Genomic DNA, 14681 nt, shown 5'->3' with positions numbered 1-14681 from the left:
AGGGGAAAGGGAGAAGAGTAATGACAGTGTATTAGCTTGGGTTTGCCAAATGCAAAGAACAAACATTCATCTTAGTACCATTTCAAAAAAATATTTGAACAAGCGTGTTATCATCTTTTCAGTGAACAGGAATTAAGTATGTGCTTAATATTAAGCAAGGGCTCAAATGACGTGCTGAACTGGGACCACTGTGTTAACTGGTACAGGTTGCCCATTTGCTTTGAATTCCTGTCAGCTACAATGAAGAAAGATTTCTAGCAGGTGGCACACATTTGAAAACGATGAAGAGCAAAGAAATCACTGAGTGAAAGTCTCAGATATGGTGCAAGTCACAATTTGCAGAGGCGATGAAATTACAGAACCTGAGTCAGGTGGATGACAGCGTTAGCGGGGAAAGGATTATTAGTGTGAAAGGTATTAATAGAGGCTATGCAAAGAGGCTCTCCTGTCAGCACTCCTGTGACTGAAGCAGAAGATAAAGTTGCTTATGTTCCCATGAAGAAAACTGTTCCCATCCTGTGGCTCCAGCTCAGCCCGCAGGACATTTGTGGTCGCTCCATCTCTCACACCAAAACAGGTTTGCAAACGCACAGGTCTCCTTGCAGGAAGAAAGGTGCTCACACTCCCATTGTAATCCCTTTTTCAAAGGTCTCTAATAATATTTCTTCCCCTGCTCCTTTTAATGAATGGTAATAGAGAACACTTGATTAGAAGCCTTTCATCATTTTAGGACTAGGGGCTTTAGCTTTCTGACCTACTTTTCTTGCCAATGAAATTCCATTTTTAGCTTCAACTCAAGGTCTGAGTGTTACCCAAATTCAGACCATCTGTTTTAACTGCCTACAGGCTGAGAAGTTGATCCAAGCCAGGAAGAATAAAGGGAACCAGTGTGTGCATATATTAAGTATTCTCAACCCTGAGTGTATTAAATAACCTACTCAGTTTATTCCTGAGTCTACACAAACGTTCGTGTTTCTTTGGGCAGTGCCTGCTGTTGCTGTAAGGAACGTTTATGCTACCAGTTGCTCTCAGAGACCTTCAGCTAGGTCACCTTTCTTGAACAAGTACAGGAATGAGCAGGCTACAACTGACCCCAAGTCCATCTAATCCCTTAATCTGGCTTTGGTGATGGTTGGTACAGGCTGCCAAGAAGAAGTACAGATCCCCCCTGAGCAAGTCATTAGGGAATAACCTGCCTCTCTTTCTAATTCTCCCTGTTAGAGAAGCAACAGAACTTGCATCTCCTCAGTGATCCTTCTTCATCCCAGGTGACATCACTACATGGTCTTGGCGTTAATAAAAAGACAGCTGACCAGTCCTTTCATTAATCGCTAGCAAAATCCCCACGGTATTTTGAAACAGTGAGTTCCAATGAGATAACTTCTTGCACTGTACAGAAATCCCTCTCAGTTTTAAATGTCCTATCTTCCCATTTCTTTGCACGTTCACTTCTGTTAGTATGAGAAAAGGGCCTAACAGCATCAGACCTTTCTTCAGGATTCAGATACATCTCTTAGTCCTTTTATTACATGAAACTCAGTAGCAAATCTGAATTTATAAACCAGAACAAAATCAAAAAGGCAACGTTACCTGGAAAATCCCTACTAAGCACTGCTGACCACAGCTTTACAAAAAATCAAAATGAATCTGAGTACTGAAGATAAGCTTCTGCTGCTAGCACAGATACGCATCTACAGCACTCATCCCCCACAGCTCAGATGATGGATGTAATTTCAGCAGAATGTCTAGGGAGGATGAGAGCATCCATGAAAACATTAACAAATAAAATATGCCAGGGAAAAAGAAAACAGTAGCGTAAAACCAAGCCAGATATTGCAGAAGTTGAATACCCAGCTGGGGAGCTGCCCAGCTCAAAACAAGGCAGAAAATAAGTGTATTTAATGTAAAAGAATCCTAGCATGAAATAGGCTCTGTACTTCCCCGGACACAGCTGATTTGCTGTTCAAGTCTGTCATTTGACAGCCTGTTTATAGATTCTCTCGCTTCAAAGCCATTATGGTTCTGTTTACAGCACGCTCTTTCAGGAGGCACCACAAGCCTCCTCACGTGTCAGGTTTCTCAGGCATTCATCAGTGCATCCCATTCCTTCTAGGATTAGTATATTTAAAAAGCTGACATTAACATACCAGACTGTCCTCATGGACATGGATTACTGAGTCTGTGTCTGCAAAACACTTTCAGAAAACTTCTCCTATATTTTCAAAATACCATGCCAGCATCAACTAATTAATCCTCACAACACTTGTCCAGGACAGCTCTGAATATATCTTGAGCTCCCTTACGGACATGTAAAAAATCAGATAGAAAGTGGACCTGTCTTTCCTGAGGCCGTAAAATCCCATGACAAAGTCAGCTTTCAGACTTCAGGAGCACTCCATCACTAGTTCTGCATCTCAAGTCTGCATTCAATCCATGAGACAGTATCATCGCCTCAGTAGCTCCAGAGCCCTCTTCCCACCTTCCCAGTACAAAGGAATTTAATACATCACATGTGAAAGTTTGTATGCCTCTGCTGAAAAAGGCAACAGCATATTTGCATACCTGGAGATATGAATACATGACAGGATAAAACCCAACCAGGCAGGAAAATGGCACACATGAGCAGCAGCTCACTGTGCTCTGGAGAGCTGTGGTTTTTGATGGGGTAATTCCAGCAAGGTGGATGAAACAGCTAATGTGGCAGGGGAACCGTGCATTAAACCCTAAACAAAAGATATAACTATCCCCAGCGCCCGTACCAATTCCCTTTTCATTCGTCATGTGCAAAAACAAGAAAGGAATGAGTAATATTTGCTTTTGTTTTTATTGTATCATTGGAAGCGACATGATCATTATTTCACTGGAGGTTCAAAGCAGCATTAGCATGATTACATTGGTCTTGTACCTATTAAATGGAGGGACATGAGCTCCTCTGAGCTGTCAAATGCAACATATGCAGTCTTGCAATGCCACTGAAACATTCTAGCTGAATTTTAGACTTTTTTTTCTCCTTTGTACAAATCAAAACATTGCATAGGAATTTACTTATAGTATAAGAAAAGGATCTCTTGCACCTGGAAAGCTACATGCTAATTCCATGCTTTATTCTATCTCTTTCATGCAAAAAGCTTTCAAAATCACATGCTATTGTATGGTACATAATGTTATTATTCTGTCCTTATTGTCCTAAAAGCGGAAGCTTACAAGCTGGAGTGAAATCTTCTTTTGACTCTGCTGTGCTGGGCAAAAGGTTAGAGAGATAAAGAAGCTCTCAAAGAGCCGTTAATGCCAGTATGAGGCAGAAATACTAAATCATTTGAAGCAGCATTGTTTCTGTTTCCATCCTCCATGAGGTATTTCAGCTTTCGCAGGCTGTGTGTAAAAACCACAAGGTTTTGCACCACTAGGCAGGAAATGTCCCTTGACCGCTTAAACATAACGACCAGAAAAAGCCCGGTCCTCTTCTGACCATTTGATCCACGAGCCAGCTGTCCCCACGTTTTTGTGTTGTCTCTGCGACCTTAACCAAATCATCTGGGGGCACAGGAGCACACACCAGCACTCCCTGAGCATGCTGCTCGGTGGAGCCTGAGTGCCCTGCCTTGAGCCAGCTCTGGAGAAGAGGACGGGTGCTGGACCTGACGCTCTGTCCAAAGACAGGTCTTTTACTGGTAAGAAGGAAGGTGTTGGGATACAGTTTATCAATTTTCAGTTGCACTCTTATCTCCTCTGCATCTAGAGAAACCAATGGAGACAAGAGCTATACAATAATGGTAATTTATGAACTGTAAGACCCTCCCCAGATGCATGCCTTATACCGGCTGAAAAGTTGGCACATAAAAAGGCTGCTGGAAAAGAGTGTCCTCTGTCCCCCTTCCGATGTCCCTATACCACAGGATCTTCCAGCTTTTTGACTACAATTCCCTATTTCTAGGGCTGTGTATGTTGTACAGAGAGAGAGGATCATCAGAGATGCTGCTGAGAGTCTATTTTTAGAGTGAGTCATTTGATGAGCTGTTCAGCACCTTATTTATTGCTGCCTCCAGCTGGGGAGCTAAGCGCTGTCCAGACACCTCTACCGCTAAAACCAGAACTCTGAAGCAGTGACCTCTATTTGATAACATTTTCTGTACTGACAGAGAGAAAAACAACAGCACATTATGCTGTCAAGGCTAATAGCTGCTAATTAGGGTGAGTGACATATGACACCTTTTATATCCAAAGAACACAGAAGTCACAGTACAAATAAAAAAAAATATTGAAATTCTGCATTCACAGTCTTTTCCAGTCTAAAGAGTGACCACTTAAAAGTAATTTCCTATGTTGTTTTTTCCTGGTTCGTCTGTTTAAGGCTTTACTTGAACTTTACATCATGTGTACAGAAAGTAAGAGTCTCAGTGTTCACAGTGCTTTCTTGGCAGGAAACGAGGCTTTGGAGGGACACCAGGAAAAGAAAAGGGGACAAACCGAAGCTATGTCATTGGAAACATGGGATACGTGTATAGAAGCTCCAGGATCACTATCAGTGTCCAGAGAGAGAGCACTGAAGGGACTGCGGCAGCAAGGGCAGTTCCTCCCAAAGGTCCCCCACCCCAGCGCTCATCTGGCAGCAGGTGTATCTCACCTCGCACAGCCAGTAAGCAGAGCAAGGAATTCAGCAACTGAAAACTGGCTGAACCTGTTGTCATCTAACTGGGTTCCTAGCAAAATAAATAGAAAAGATGTTTGTCTCTAGGCATGTTCCCCATCTAACCTAGCCAATGCTCAGCATTTACCTCTGGACAAGCCTGAAGCCATGTACAGGCTGGGCTGACTCCAGATTTCTGCACAACTGCCTTGCATTATTAATATTTGTAATGCAATAGCACTTAGGGTGTTGGGTATATTCAGAACATGGGGCAGCTCCTCCTCTGAAGAACCTAGCACCTACTTAACCAAGCAGGCAAAGAATAAGCAACCAATTGCCATTTCATAAACGGGGAACTGAGGTACAGAAAGCTGAAATGATTTACTAGAGATCACATTAAAAGTCTACTGAATTTGCAGCCTCCTGTTGTTTTATTAGGGGCTCAAATGTCCTGTTAAACCCTCTGAATGTTAATCATTATCTAACTCTCCTATCTTCTTGCTGCTCTAATGAGATTATTGATGAATTACTTAAAACGCACTTTCCGTAGGAGAAATTTTTTAGGTGGCAAGTTGCCTTTTACTAAACAAATTAATGGGAAAGTCTGGGGAAAAGAAGTTTTAGGTTTAAAATGCCCAATTAGTACTAACTGAAATACAATATTTGAGATTATTTGGCACTGTATCTGTTATAAATATGCCATGTGGCCATTAGTACCTCATGGTCTCATCAGGACAAAAATAGTGACTCCAACAATTAATATTGCAGTAGCTACATATGTCAATATAGGAGTAGAACAATTGCAACTTTATAGGTTCACTCCAAAAACTATCATAGTCAAAGTCAAAGGGAGACCTCTCATTAAGTGCAAGGGGATCTAGATTAAGCTCCAGCTGGATTGTACTGTGATCAAAAAGCTAGGACATTTCCATTGCAGGTCAGCCCAGTAAAGCCAGAAAACACTGCTACAAGTGCCATGCCATGCAAACCCAGACGGATTAATCCAACAGTGTTCTCTCCACGCATAACTCTGCGGTAGATCCAGAAGTCAGTGTTACAAGTTTTAGGTCTTGATCCTGTGCAGCCTGCTCCAGCTAGTGCAAAATCTCTCATTGCAGTATCTCTCATAACAGTTTTGCAAGTGAAGTTCTACATCTCCCCAGCAAAATGCTCTGTGCTCCAAGACAGTTTGATCTTTCCTGATGATGTTTTAAAGCACCTTCTCTGAAGTCCCAAGTAATGAGGTAACTCTCAGTCTGCATGTAAGAACAAAGCTCTCCAGGACAGACTGTGAGCCAGACACTTATTATTATACTTTCTACAAATGCACAGAAGGGCTTTCTCTCAGTGCTTCAGGTCACTGAGATCATGTTTGAGGCATATGATTAATTTTCAGCCTTATTGTGTTAAGGGGTGGCAGGAGAAAAGTAAGAAAGATTTTTTTTTTATAACAGTGTTAAATGAGGCTGAAGACCTCGTCACTTCACAAAAGCTTTTTAACTATCTTTGCATAAAGCAGCAGCTAAAAAGTTAATAGACATAAATAGCATTTTATTGTTTTGAGGTATTCTGAGGGGTTTTATTGCAGGTCAAGGCAGGAAAAGAATTCTGCTTGGGATAATTAAGCCTTAGCTAGTGAAGCCTGAAGCAATTACACACACACACACAAAAAAAACCCCAACCCCAAAACCTGAAAATGCCAAAGAAAAGCTGTCACTTAGTGTGAAACTAGGCCTTTCCTTGGACACAAGTGAGTGTGATAGCCCAGCAATGATAATCTTTTACCCAGCTGCTTGGCCACACTGTCTAGCCACCAAGCCTAGAAGGAGAGACATGAGAGACTCCCAGGAGCAAGCAGTTAATGTGTAATGAGTTCAGAGACCCTCATACCAATGAGGTTTTGGATGGGAGAAAGAAGTTTAGCTGATAAAAAGGGTATTTTGAAATATTTGGTTTTCCCCTTGGACATAAATTATTCTTAGCACAATTCTATTCCCATAAAAGCTCTTTGTTGGTCATATGCAGACATCCAAGGTAAAAATAAAGCCTCAACTGTAAATAATTTTGCTTTTCAATATTTGCTGTATCAAACACCAGAACATCCCAAAGAAGAGAACAGAAATCCCAAACACGATCTGATTGCAACTAGGGACCTCTCCAGATTTCAAGGACCCTGAAACAAGGGATGTCTTCCTTAGGCTGAATTTTAATTTTAGCATCCTTTCCCTGTCTACTGCAAAACTTCAGCAGGTTGCAGTGCCTGGGACCTCTCTTCTACTCCAGGGTGTAGCCAGGTCACATAAATATGCTTGTAGTGGGATTTCACAGAGTACAATGTGTTCTCCTGAGTCACAGAGGTACTTTGGGAATTCCTGTATGCTAGTGGTTTCTGCACAGTCATTTCAGTACTAGAGATTTTTTTAAAAATCTGTTGTTATTTGGCTGCTTGCTTTTCCCTGTCCTCCAGATGAAAATTACTTCAATGAATGTTGATATTAATATACATTTGCATGCAAGCACATAATAAATGGCTCACTATAACAAGGCCTGTAAATTCAGTAAGTGGCTGCGCTAATCACGTTCCTATCATACTCTAGGGGCACTAGCTACAAGTAAGCTTTTTGTATATGATCAGAACACACTGCAATCCACATCCAGCTTTCTGGATGGGTTTTTATTTGCCTGTCAACTGTTTGCAGAAAAAAAGCATTGAAGTCACTTCTAGAGGGCAAACTGCTGGGGAGGAAGAGCCTCCTGTGGAGGTTACCACCCTGCATCTGCTGAACGCAGGCACAACATTTGCATTGCCAACATCTGGTGCCCACTGGATATCAGAAGTTGTGCTGTGAGGTGGGGGAATCGTGAGCGATAGCACCGTCGGTTAGAATTAAGAGGCCCAATCACCTGGGGGGATGCAACATGGGGATTTTGTCAGGCCAAACTGTAAATCAGAATTCAAAATCCCCATTGCCTTCGCTATAATGCAGCATTCAGTGAGCCAGCGCAGTCAATCAGGTATCCAAGTCCCAGAGCAGTTTCAGTACTGTATGTTCCATGAGGGCATGCTCCTTCTTATGGCACTGGTGAGTAGCCATAAGGCAAACCACATTGGTTTTCTTTACAGACGGACAGTATTAAAGCTTAAGTATAAAACTACTGCAGAAAGCTTTTGCAATATAAAAAGTAAAAACACAAACAGCAAGTAAGCCTTCAACAGAGTAGTGATTTCTGTCGTGTGGAATCCACAGAACCTAAACCAGCACCATCTTCCATCTGTGCAAAATAGATTATTCCATCTCGGATTCTGCTGGTATTATTTAACATACAAATTTTAATTGTTAATGAAGATTGCTGGCTCAAATCCAGTGCAGAGGTTTGTCTGAATATTTTTCAGCTGGTCTCATATTCCTGAGAATTCACCCTTTACTGAATCCAGACTTTGAACAACCCCCAAATTTCTGACTGTACAGATGGCAAGGAAACTGCTGGGTTTTGAAATGGAAGTGTAAATCAGTCCTCATTTGCACCTGGATACAAGGAAATGAAAATATATGAACCTGCTCACAAGCAGACGTACAGTTTTAAGTTTGTTAGAGCTCAGCTACATGGAGAGGTAGGTACTAAATGAGCGAGGATGTGAATTTAACATACTCAGCAGCTGCCTGAACTGGCATATCTATTCTGCAACAAAAGTGCCTTTCTTTGGTTTAGCATAATTCATTGCCAAAGCGTAGTGTAAATTGTCGTCTCCAGGATGACAGCACCACATGAATTGCTGCTTGCATGGTGGATTTCTAAGCTTTAGTGTCTAACCTGGACACTCACATTGCTGTGCATTCAGGGAACCTGAAAAGGCTTGTGGTGCCGTTGCACTTGTCTGAAGGAGGGGCTTCCCCCCTTTTTTTTTTTCCCCCCTCTAGTTATGGTGACATGGTGCCCAAGACAATTGCTGGGAAGATATTTGGCTCCATTTGCTCCCTGAGTGGGGTGCTGGTCATTGCTCTGCCGGTTCCAGTCATTGTTTCCAACTTCAGCCGAATTTACCACCAGAACCAGAGAGCCGACAAGCGGAGAGCGCAGAAGGTAAGCCATCCCGCGTGGCCGCCTCCTCTGAAAGCTCAGCAGCTGCCAGGAAATCTCAGCCCCTGCTTGTCACCACGGGGCTTGCGAGACACCAGTGCCAATTCTGAGCATTGTAAAGGGCAGCCTGCATGCACCTATCCATCTACCTCTACTTGTGTAGGCTTACCTTCACACACAGTTATAACTACCTATACCCACAGGGACACAAGCTAGTTCATTGCACACACTGTATGCTAGCATATCTTAAACGATCAGAAGTAATAGGGCTTTTATTGTTCACCTTTGCTACATACCAGTCTGAAATAAATATATACATATACTCATAAACCCTTTAATCATTAACAGGAGCTGTTTATCTGCCCGCTTGGTTCCTGTTGTCTCTCTGGAGTTTTGAAAACACCCATCCAGAAACATATACTTATCAGTACACATACCCCCTCAAAGCCGCAGACTGTAACATAGACAAAACACCGGGAATACACAAAAGCCCCTGGAAATGCAGGAGGATTACTGAATATTCCAGAATCTGAACAGTTTTTACCAGTATAAGCTTACTGATTCACTAAGACAGTATAACAGATTTATTATATCTCTATTTCAGTCTGCTAAATTATAACAAACCAGAATCAAGTTTTTACAACAACTGCAAACTAAAGGTCTGGGGTTTTTTTCTCCCCATGGAATACTGTCTGCCAGAAATTCAAGACTCAGGGGACCTGATGGAGAATAGTAGTAGAAGGATGTGCTATTTCTGCTTCAGGCAAGCATCTGGGCCATGCCTACTTCTTGCATCTCAGGGAGCTGACAGCAGAGAGCTGAGATACAAGACCTACAAAACCACAAAATTTGGCAGTCAAAACACATAAGGAGAGTAGCAAAGAGAGAGAATCATGCAGGAATGAGCTGCAGTCTCCATAAGTCACTGCTGGGTTTTACACATACCTGCATTAGGTTTGGCATTGTACATGTGAAACATCAATACATGCATCAACATGCAATAATTTTGGGAGGTGTTTTTGAGGGAGAGTTGTTTATCTGATTAGTCATACAACATGATATAGATTTAAAAAAAATCTAAAGATAATCATAATGGAAGTCCACTCTGTACCACACACTGTTCAGTCAGCAGCTGGACAGTGGGAAACCAGTATGGATCATTACATTCATTTAATGAATTTAAATGATTTGCAGAGTGGGCTGCCTAATGGGAGGTTGCACCCAGGCATAAGGTATTTGGATTTAACTTGCAACAGGAACGTGCTAGGTATCAATGCACAGGAAGGACTGGAGTACTCACGTAGAGGTTTGTGAAGGGGATCGTGTGCAATAGTTCATTTAAATAATCAATAATCAAAGACTTTGGGAAAGCACTTGTTCTACTGAAATGGAACATAAACACAGTGAGAGACAGAACCTGCATTACAGTATAGCTTAGGCAGCAAATAAATAGGCAAGACAAATAAACAAAAAAGATTTGTGCATAACCACGGACCACAATACAAAGAAGCTCCAGAACTGACTCCAGGTCTGTGCTTTCAGATGAGGTTGTCCTCTCCAAGCAGCATAGTGAAGTTTCTTGTTCTGATTCACCTTTTCCTTTGTTTGTTGGACTGTGATCCACTTGGTGACAAGGAAATGTACCACCACCTTTGATGCCGATATGATTGATTGCAGCTTTTATAAGGTTTGCTGTATTGACACACACAGTGTATAATTTGCCCCCATTTGAATTTCTAATTCCCTTGATATTGGATGAATTTCTGGGCTAAGAAAGTTTTCTCAAGTCAGAAGTGTGAGTAATTTTCACATGATCATCACTGCATGAATACTAAAGAGAACAAAAGAGACAGAAGCACACTAATGACAGTCTCGCTGGAGATGGTCGGGACGTATACAGGGACGTTAAGAATCTGCTTTGATAGCATACTTGTTCCAGCATCATCCTCCAGTGAACTGAATCCCTTCTTCAGGAATAGGGAAGTTTTAGTGATAGTTAAAACTCTGTCCCCATCTAATTAGAGATAAAAAGACACTTGCATGGCTTTTTCAAGAAGGTTGGAAAAAGCTCTTTGCACTCTCTCAGTCCTTGAATATGAAGAGCCTACCCATAGCAGCTCCTTATAAGCAGAGTTTAGAGGATACAGCCTTGAAGAAATAACATAGACATCTTACCTAAGTTTCTAGTGTGCTAAATAAATTATTTTTCTCTTTTAATTGAAGACTAAATAATTTGTAGGGTATGTATTAGTATAAATACTTCAGAAGTTCTGTTTAGTTCAAGAATCATAACTATTATAATGCACAAGTAGGTTTCAAGATTAGGCTATAGACCATATTTATTTATTTTTTATGAACTCAGACTTAAGTTTTCTAATGAGTAATAATAAAGGCAAAAGTCAAATTGGCTGGATGTGATATTCACAGATTTGAAGGTTGGGGTGTGAGTAAACCTGGGCTCTCCAGTGCAGTGGGGGTTTCTGAGGGGCTGCACTCCGGAAAACAGGAAAACACAATAGAGCCCCCATGCCCCTCTGGGATATGATGTGCTCAGTCTTAACTTTGCCTCTTAACTGTTGAGGAGGCACTGGTCTAGCAGGAAGAGGTATTTAAATAGCATGAATAAAATACCAGGAAGTGGCTGTTACTCATCAGCATCTATTCTTCAACTAACTGAGGAGAAATGTTCCTTAAAAAGGAAAAAAAAACAAAACCAAACTACCAGTGATTTAATCACCTTGAAGGTAAATTATTCTTTGCCAAACCTGCACTGCAAGAGAATTAATTACAAGGAGATCTGGCAATCTTAATTTATTGTGCTGTGTCATCAAATTTTGTCCTCTGGCATGCAGCAAGGACCAGGTCAATCTGAATGGAAGATGAATTGATCATTTCTGACAAGGTTCATTTTGGTAAAATTGTTTGGTTTTTTTTTTCCCAAAGACTTTTTTTTTTCCTTTTTGACTGATGTGCTAAGAATAGACCTTCCTGACTTTGAAACGATGCTGTTCTTTAGTGAATGTCACAGCCTTTGGTTTTAAAAGAGAATTTGACACTTAAAAGGCTTGACAATAGAATGACTTTGTAATTCAGATAATGCTGGAGTCTCTCTCTTGCTGTGTTCAGTTTGCAGCATGGATGCAATGTGAAGAAGGAGACAAGTATCTGGTGCTGGTTTGAGGACTATACCTCCCACTTTTCAACCCTAGAAAGGGAAAGCAGAGGCAGCTACCAACAGCTACTGAAATGCTGCTCCTTTAGCAGCAGCAGAAAAAGTAAAACAGTTCATTGTTTAGAGGTTAGAGACTGAGTGAATACAGCCCCAAGCCTCAACGTTATTTCCACCAGAGCAGGGCAGTAGAGAAATGCAGAGCTGAAAGATTGCCAGATAATACGGTGGTGAAAAGAATAGATGTAGCCTTTGAGCTTAGTGCAGCATAGATCCCAGAAGTGCAGATTGCTCTCCCAGGGTTTACAGGAATGTTGTAGACCTCTGGACTGTGAGACTGGTCAAAAATCCTGCAAGAATGATCCTTCTAGAGTAAACTCTAGCTGCTGACAGACAAATCTAATCCCATGTCTTTAAGCGGAGAACGAATACTAAAATCAAAGGCCCTGTCTTTGCACAAAGATTAACAAAAAAAGGAAGGAAGAAGGAGAAGAAAACACTAGACCTCTTAGTGAAAATACTTTTAGAAAGGTGTTTTTCAAAGCGTTATGGGAGCCTTTGTTGGTCCTTAATCTCCCAGGTCCAATGACTTTTGTCTTTGTTTAGCTTTAAAATAACCAACTCAGGTCACTCAGCTGGAAAGGTTGTGCCAAGTACAGCAAAGTTAGCTTGTTCTGTTAGGGTTTTTTTGTTCCTGGAATGAGGCTTCAGAAAAGACAACTAGAGATCCCTTCAATATCTCCCCAAACTGCTCCAATACAGTCCAACTAATTACAGCAATACAACCCCATCAGCTCCTATATCCCCTTCCCTTGGGAAACAGGAGCTGGCAATAAACTGCACAGGAGCTCTCAGAAAGTTGAGTTTTATTAGGTGGGCCAGTGACTGACAAATACCAATGTGTACTAGCAGCTTTTCAGTAAGAAAAAACGGTAAGACAGAAAAAAAAAAATACTGTAACAAGGGCAATAGAGCATTACAGGTTAAGCCTATATGGTTGTTAGCCCCAACTCCCTGCACACGTGAACATACATGCAGATGAAGACGCCAAGTCCTCAAAAGCATATTTAAAGCAGTTTTGAACAGCCTCAGAAGGCACATGGAAGTGGAGTGGCAGCTGAAATGTTTCGAAAGAGCAACAACAGCCTAAAGCAAATTGGTCTCTAGACCAGCCCCCTTAGGGCTAAAATTTAGAAAACTGAGTTGTTCTCGATCTTCTCAGTTTGGGGGGAAAACAAGTGTTCAGAAAGTGGCCTCTTACACAGTGAAGTATGCCTCCTCACATTTGCACAATAGAGGAGGGAGAAATGTAAATGCTCAGGAAAAAAAAAAACCCAACTTGTTTAATGTGCATTTATCATTTAATGGTTAGATTTGCTAAATGAGCCAAGATACTGAAATGGCTGATAATCTCAGAGGGATTAGCATGGTTTTAGTGGTGCATTTCACAGGGGCTAAACTGAAACTGTCACCTATGAATATAAAGCTTCAGTAATCACAGTACTTGGTTTCAGGTCTGCAGTAAACATGCTTTTGAGGACTGCAGCTTCTTAGTCTGTTCAATTCATATCATTTATTATCTGGTGGCCTTTGACTCTATGAGAACAAGCAATGTACTGCAAAATCCTTGAAATAGACTTCTCATTTCATCCTCTAGGCTATAAGTTTCCAGGAAAGAACCAAACACCCAGATTTAGGCAACTAATGGACTACCCAGGACAAAATCATTTTGCAGAGCCACTCTCACATAAAACTGTAATATAGAACTGAAAACTGTAACGCGGGCTATCAAAGAGTAGATGGTATAAATTAGGTGAAGCAGGGAAGTGGACACATTGCCTAGTGGATGAATTAAAGCATTCAATCACAAAGCCAATATCAGCAGAAGAAAGGAATGAAGGGGCAAGGAAGAAGCCGTATCTTTTCAGATGGAAGTCTATGAAAGGCAGTAGATGGAGGAAGGTTATTCCTGACAGTGAGAGCTACTCATGAGATGGTTGCACACAGGGAGCTATGACTCTGCAGACTGATGAAGAGGTAACTATGGAGATGCTTAAAACGGGCTTAAGCCAAAAGGAAGGAAGAGTAAGGACACAAACGTTTTTCTGATTGTTCCATAAGACGCATGTTAGAAACAGCCTGTTCCAGACCCAGCCGTCACTCTCAGAGGCATGGAAAACAGGACTGCAGTCAGCAGAGCGGATGAAGAGGGAAGATGGTGATGAAGAGAATGGTTAATACTAGATTTATGTCATCATCATACCCATGAGAAAGACAGCCCACACACCTGTCAATAATGAATCCATTATAATAATTGATTTGCTACACAGCAGGGGAGTCAGCTTTGAAATGTTCTGTTTTTCAGCTGACACCCTAAATTTTGGAGGTGGGTTAGTGAACTTTAGAGCATGGAACAGAACGGCCAGAAAAAGCGACTTGAGCAAAGCTGTGAGTTGTCTAAGGAGAGCTCAGCGACAGAACATGACTCAGTTCCCAGCAGGGGATGGGGTTGGGAACTTAAGGAGAGAGAGAAACAATAAGGTTAAAACTGGAGCTGGCTGACATTTAAAAAACATGTTTTTTTCAACCACAATGAATCTGTGTGGAATATGTTTTTGTTGATATTTAACAGTTTATGACAGGGGGAAAAAAAGCCCTTTTTTTTTTTTTTAAAGATATTTCATTTTTGCTGGGGTAGGTACCTCTTTTTCTTCCTCTGTTTCGTGTTTGGCGTTTGTCACATCCCCTCATGCAGTTCAGGGGGGAAAAAAACCCAAACAAATAAACCAACCAGGAATCCTTCCT

The 14681-nt window shown here is 41.4% G+C and overlaps 1 protein-coding gene across 7 annotated transcripts in view; it reads left to right on the top strand.

The window, feature by feature from the left end:
- The window catches only part of KCND3 (potassium voltage-gated channel subfamily D member 3), a 138701-nt gene that overhangs the window by 98424 nt on the left and 25596 nt on the right, over positions 1-14681 (top strand). For all 7 annotated transcript variants that reach the window (XM_052814586.1, XM_052814588.1, XM_052814590.1 and 4 more), the window contains exon 3: positions 8548-8710. In XM_052814586.1, the coding sequence (XP_052670546.1) occupies positions 8548-8710 (163 nt within the window). The remainder of the gene's footprint in view (positions 1-8547; positions 8711-14681) is intronic.

This window comes from Harpia harpyja, chromosome 19 (assembly GCF_026419915.1).
Source record: "Harpia harpyja isolate bHarHar1 chromosome 19, bHarHar1 primary haplotype, whole genome shotgun sequence".
Taxonomy (NCBI): Eukaryota; Metazoa; Chordata; class Aves; order Accipitriformes; family Accipitridae; genus Harpia; species Harpia harpyja.
This window is presented reverse-complemented; position numbering and strand designations above follow the sequence as displayed.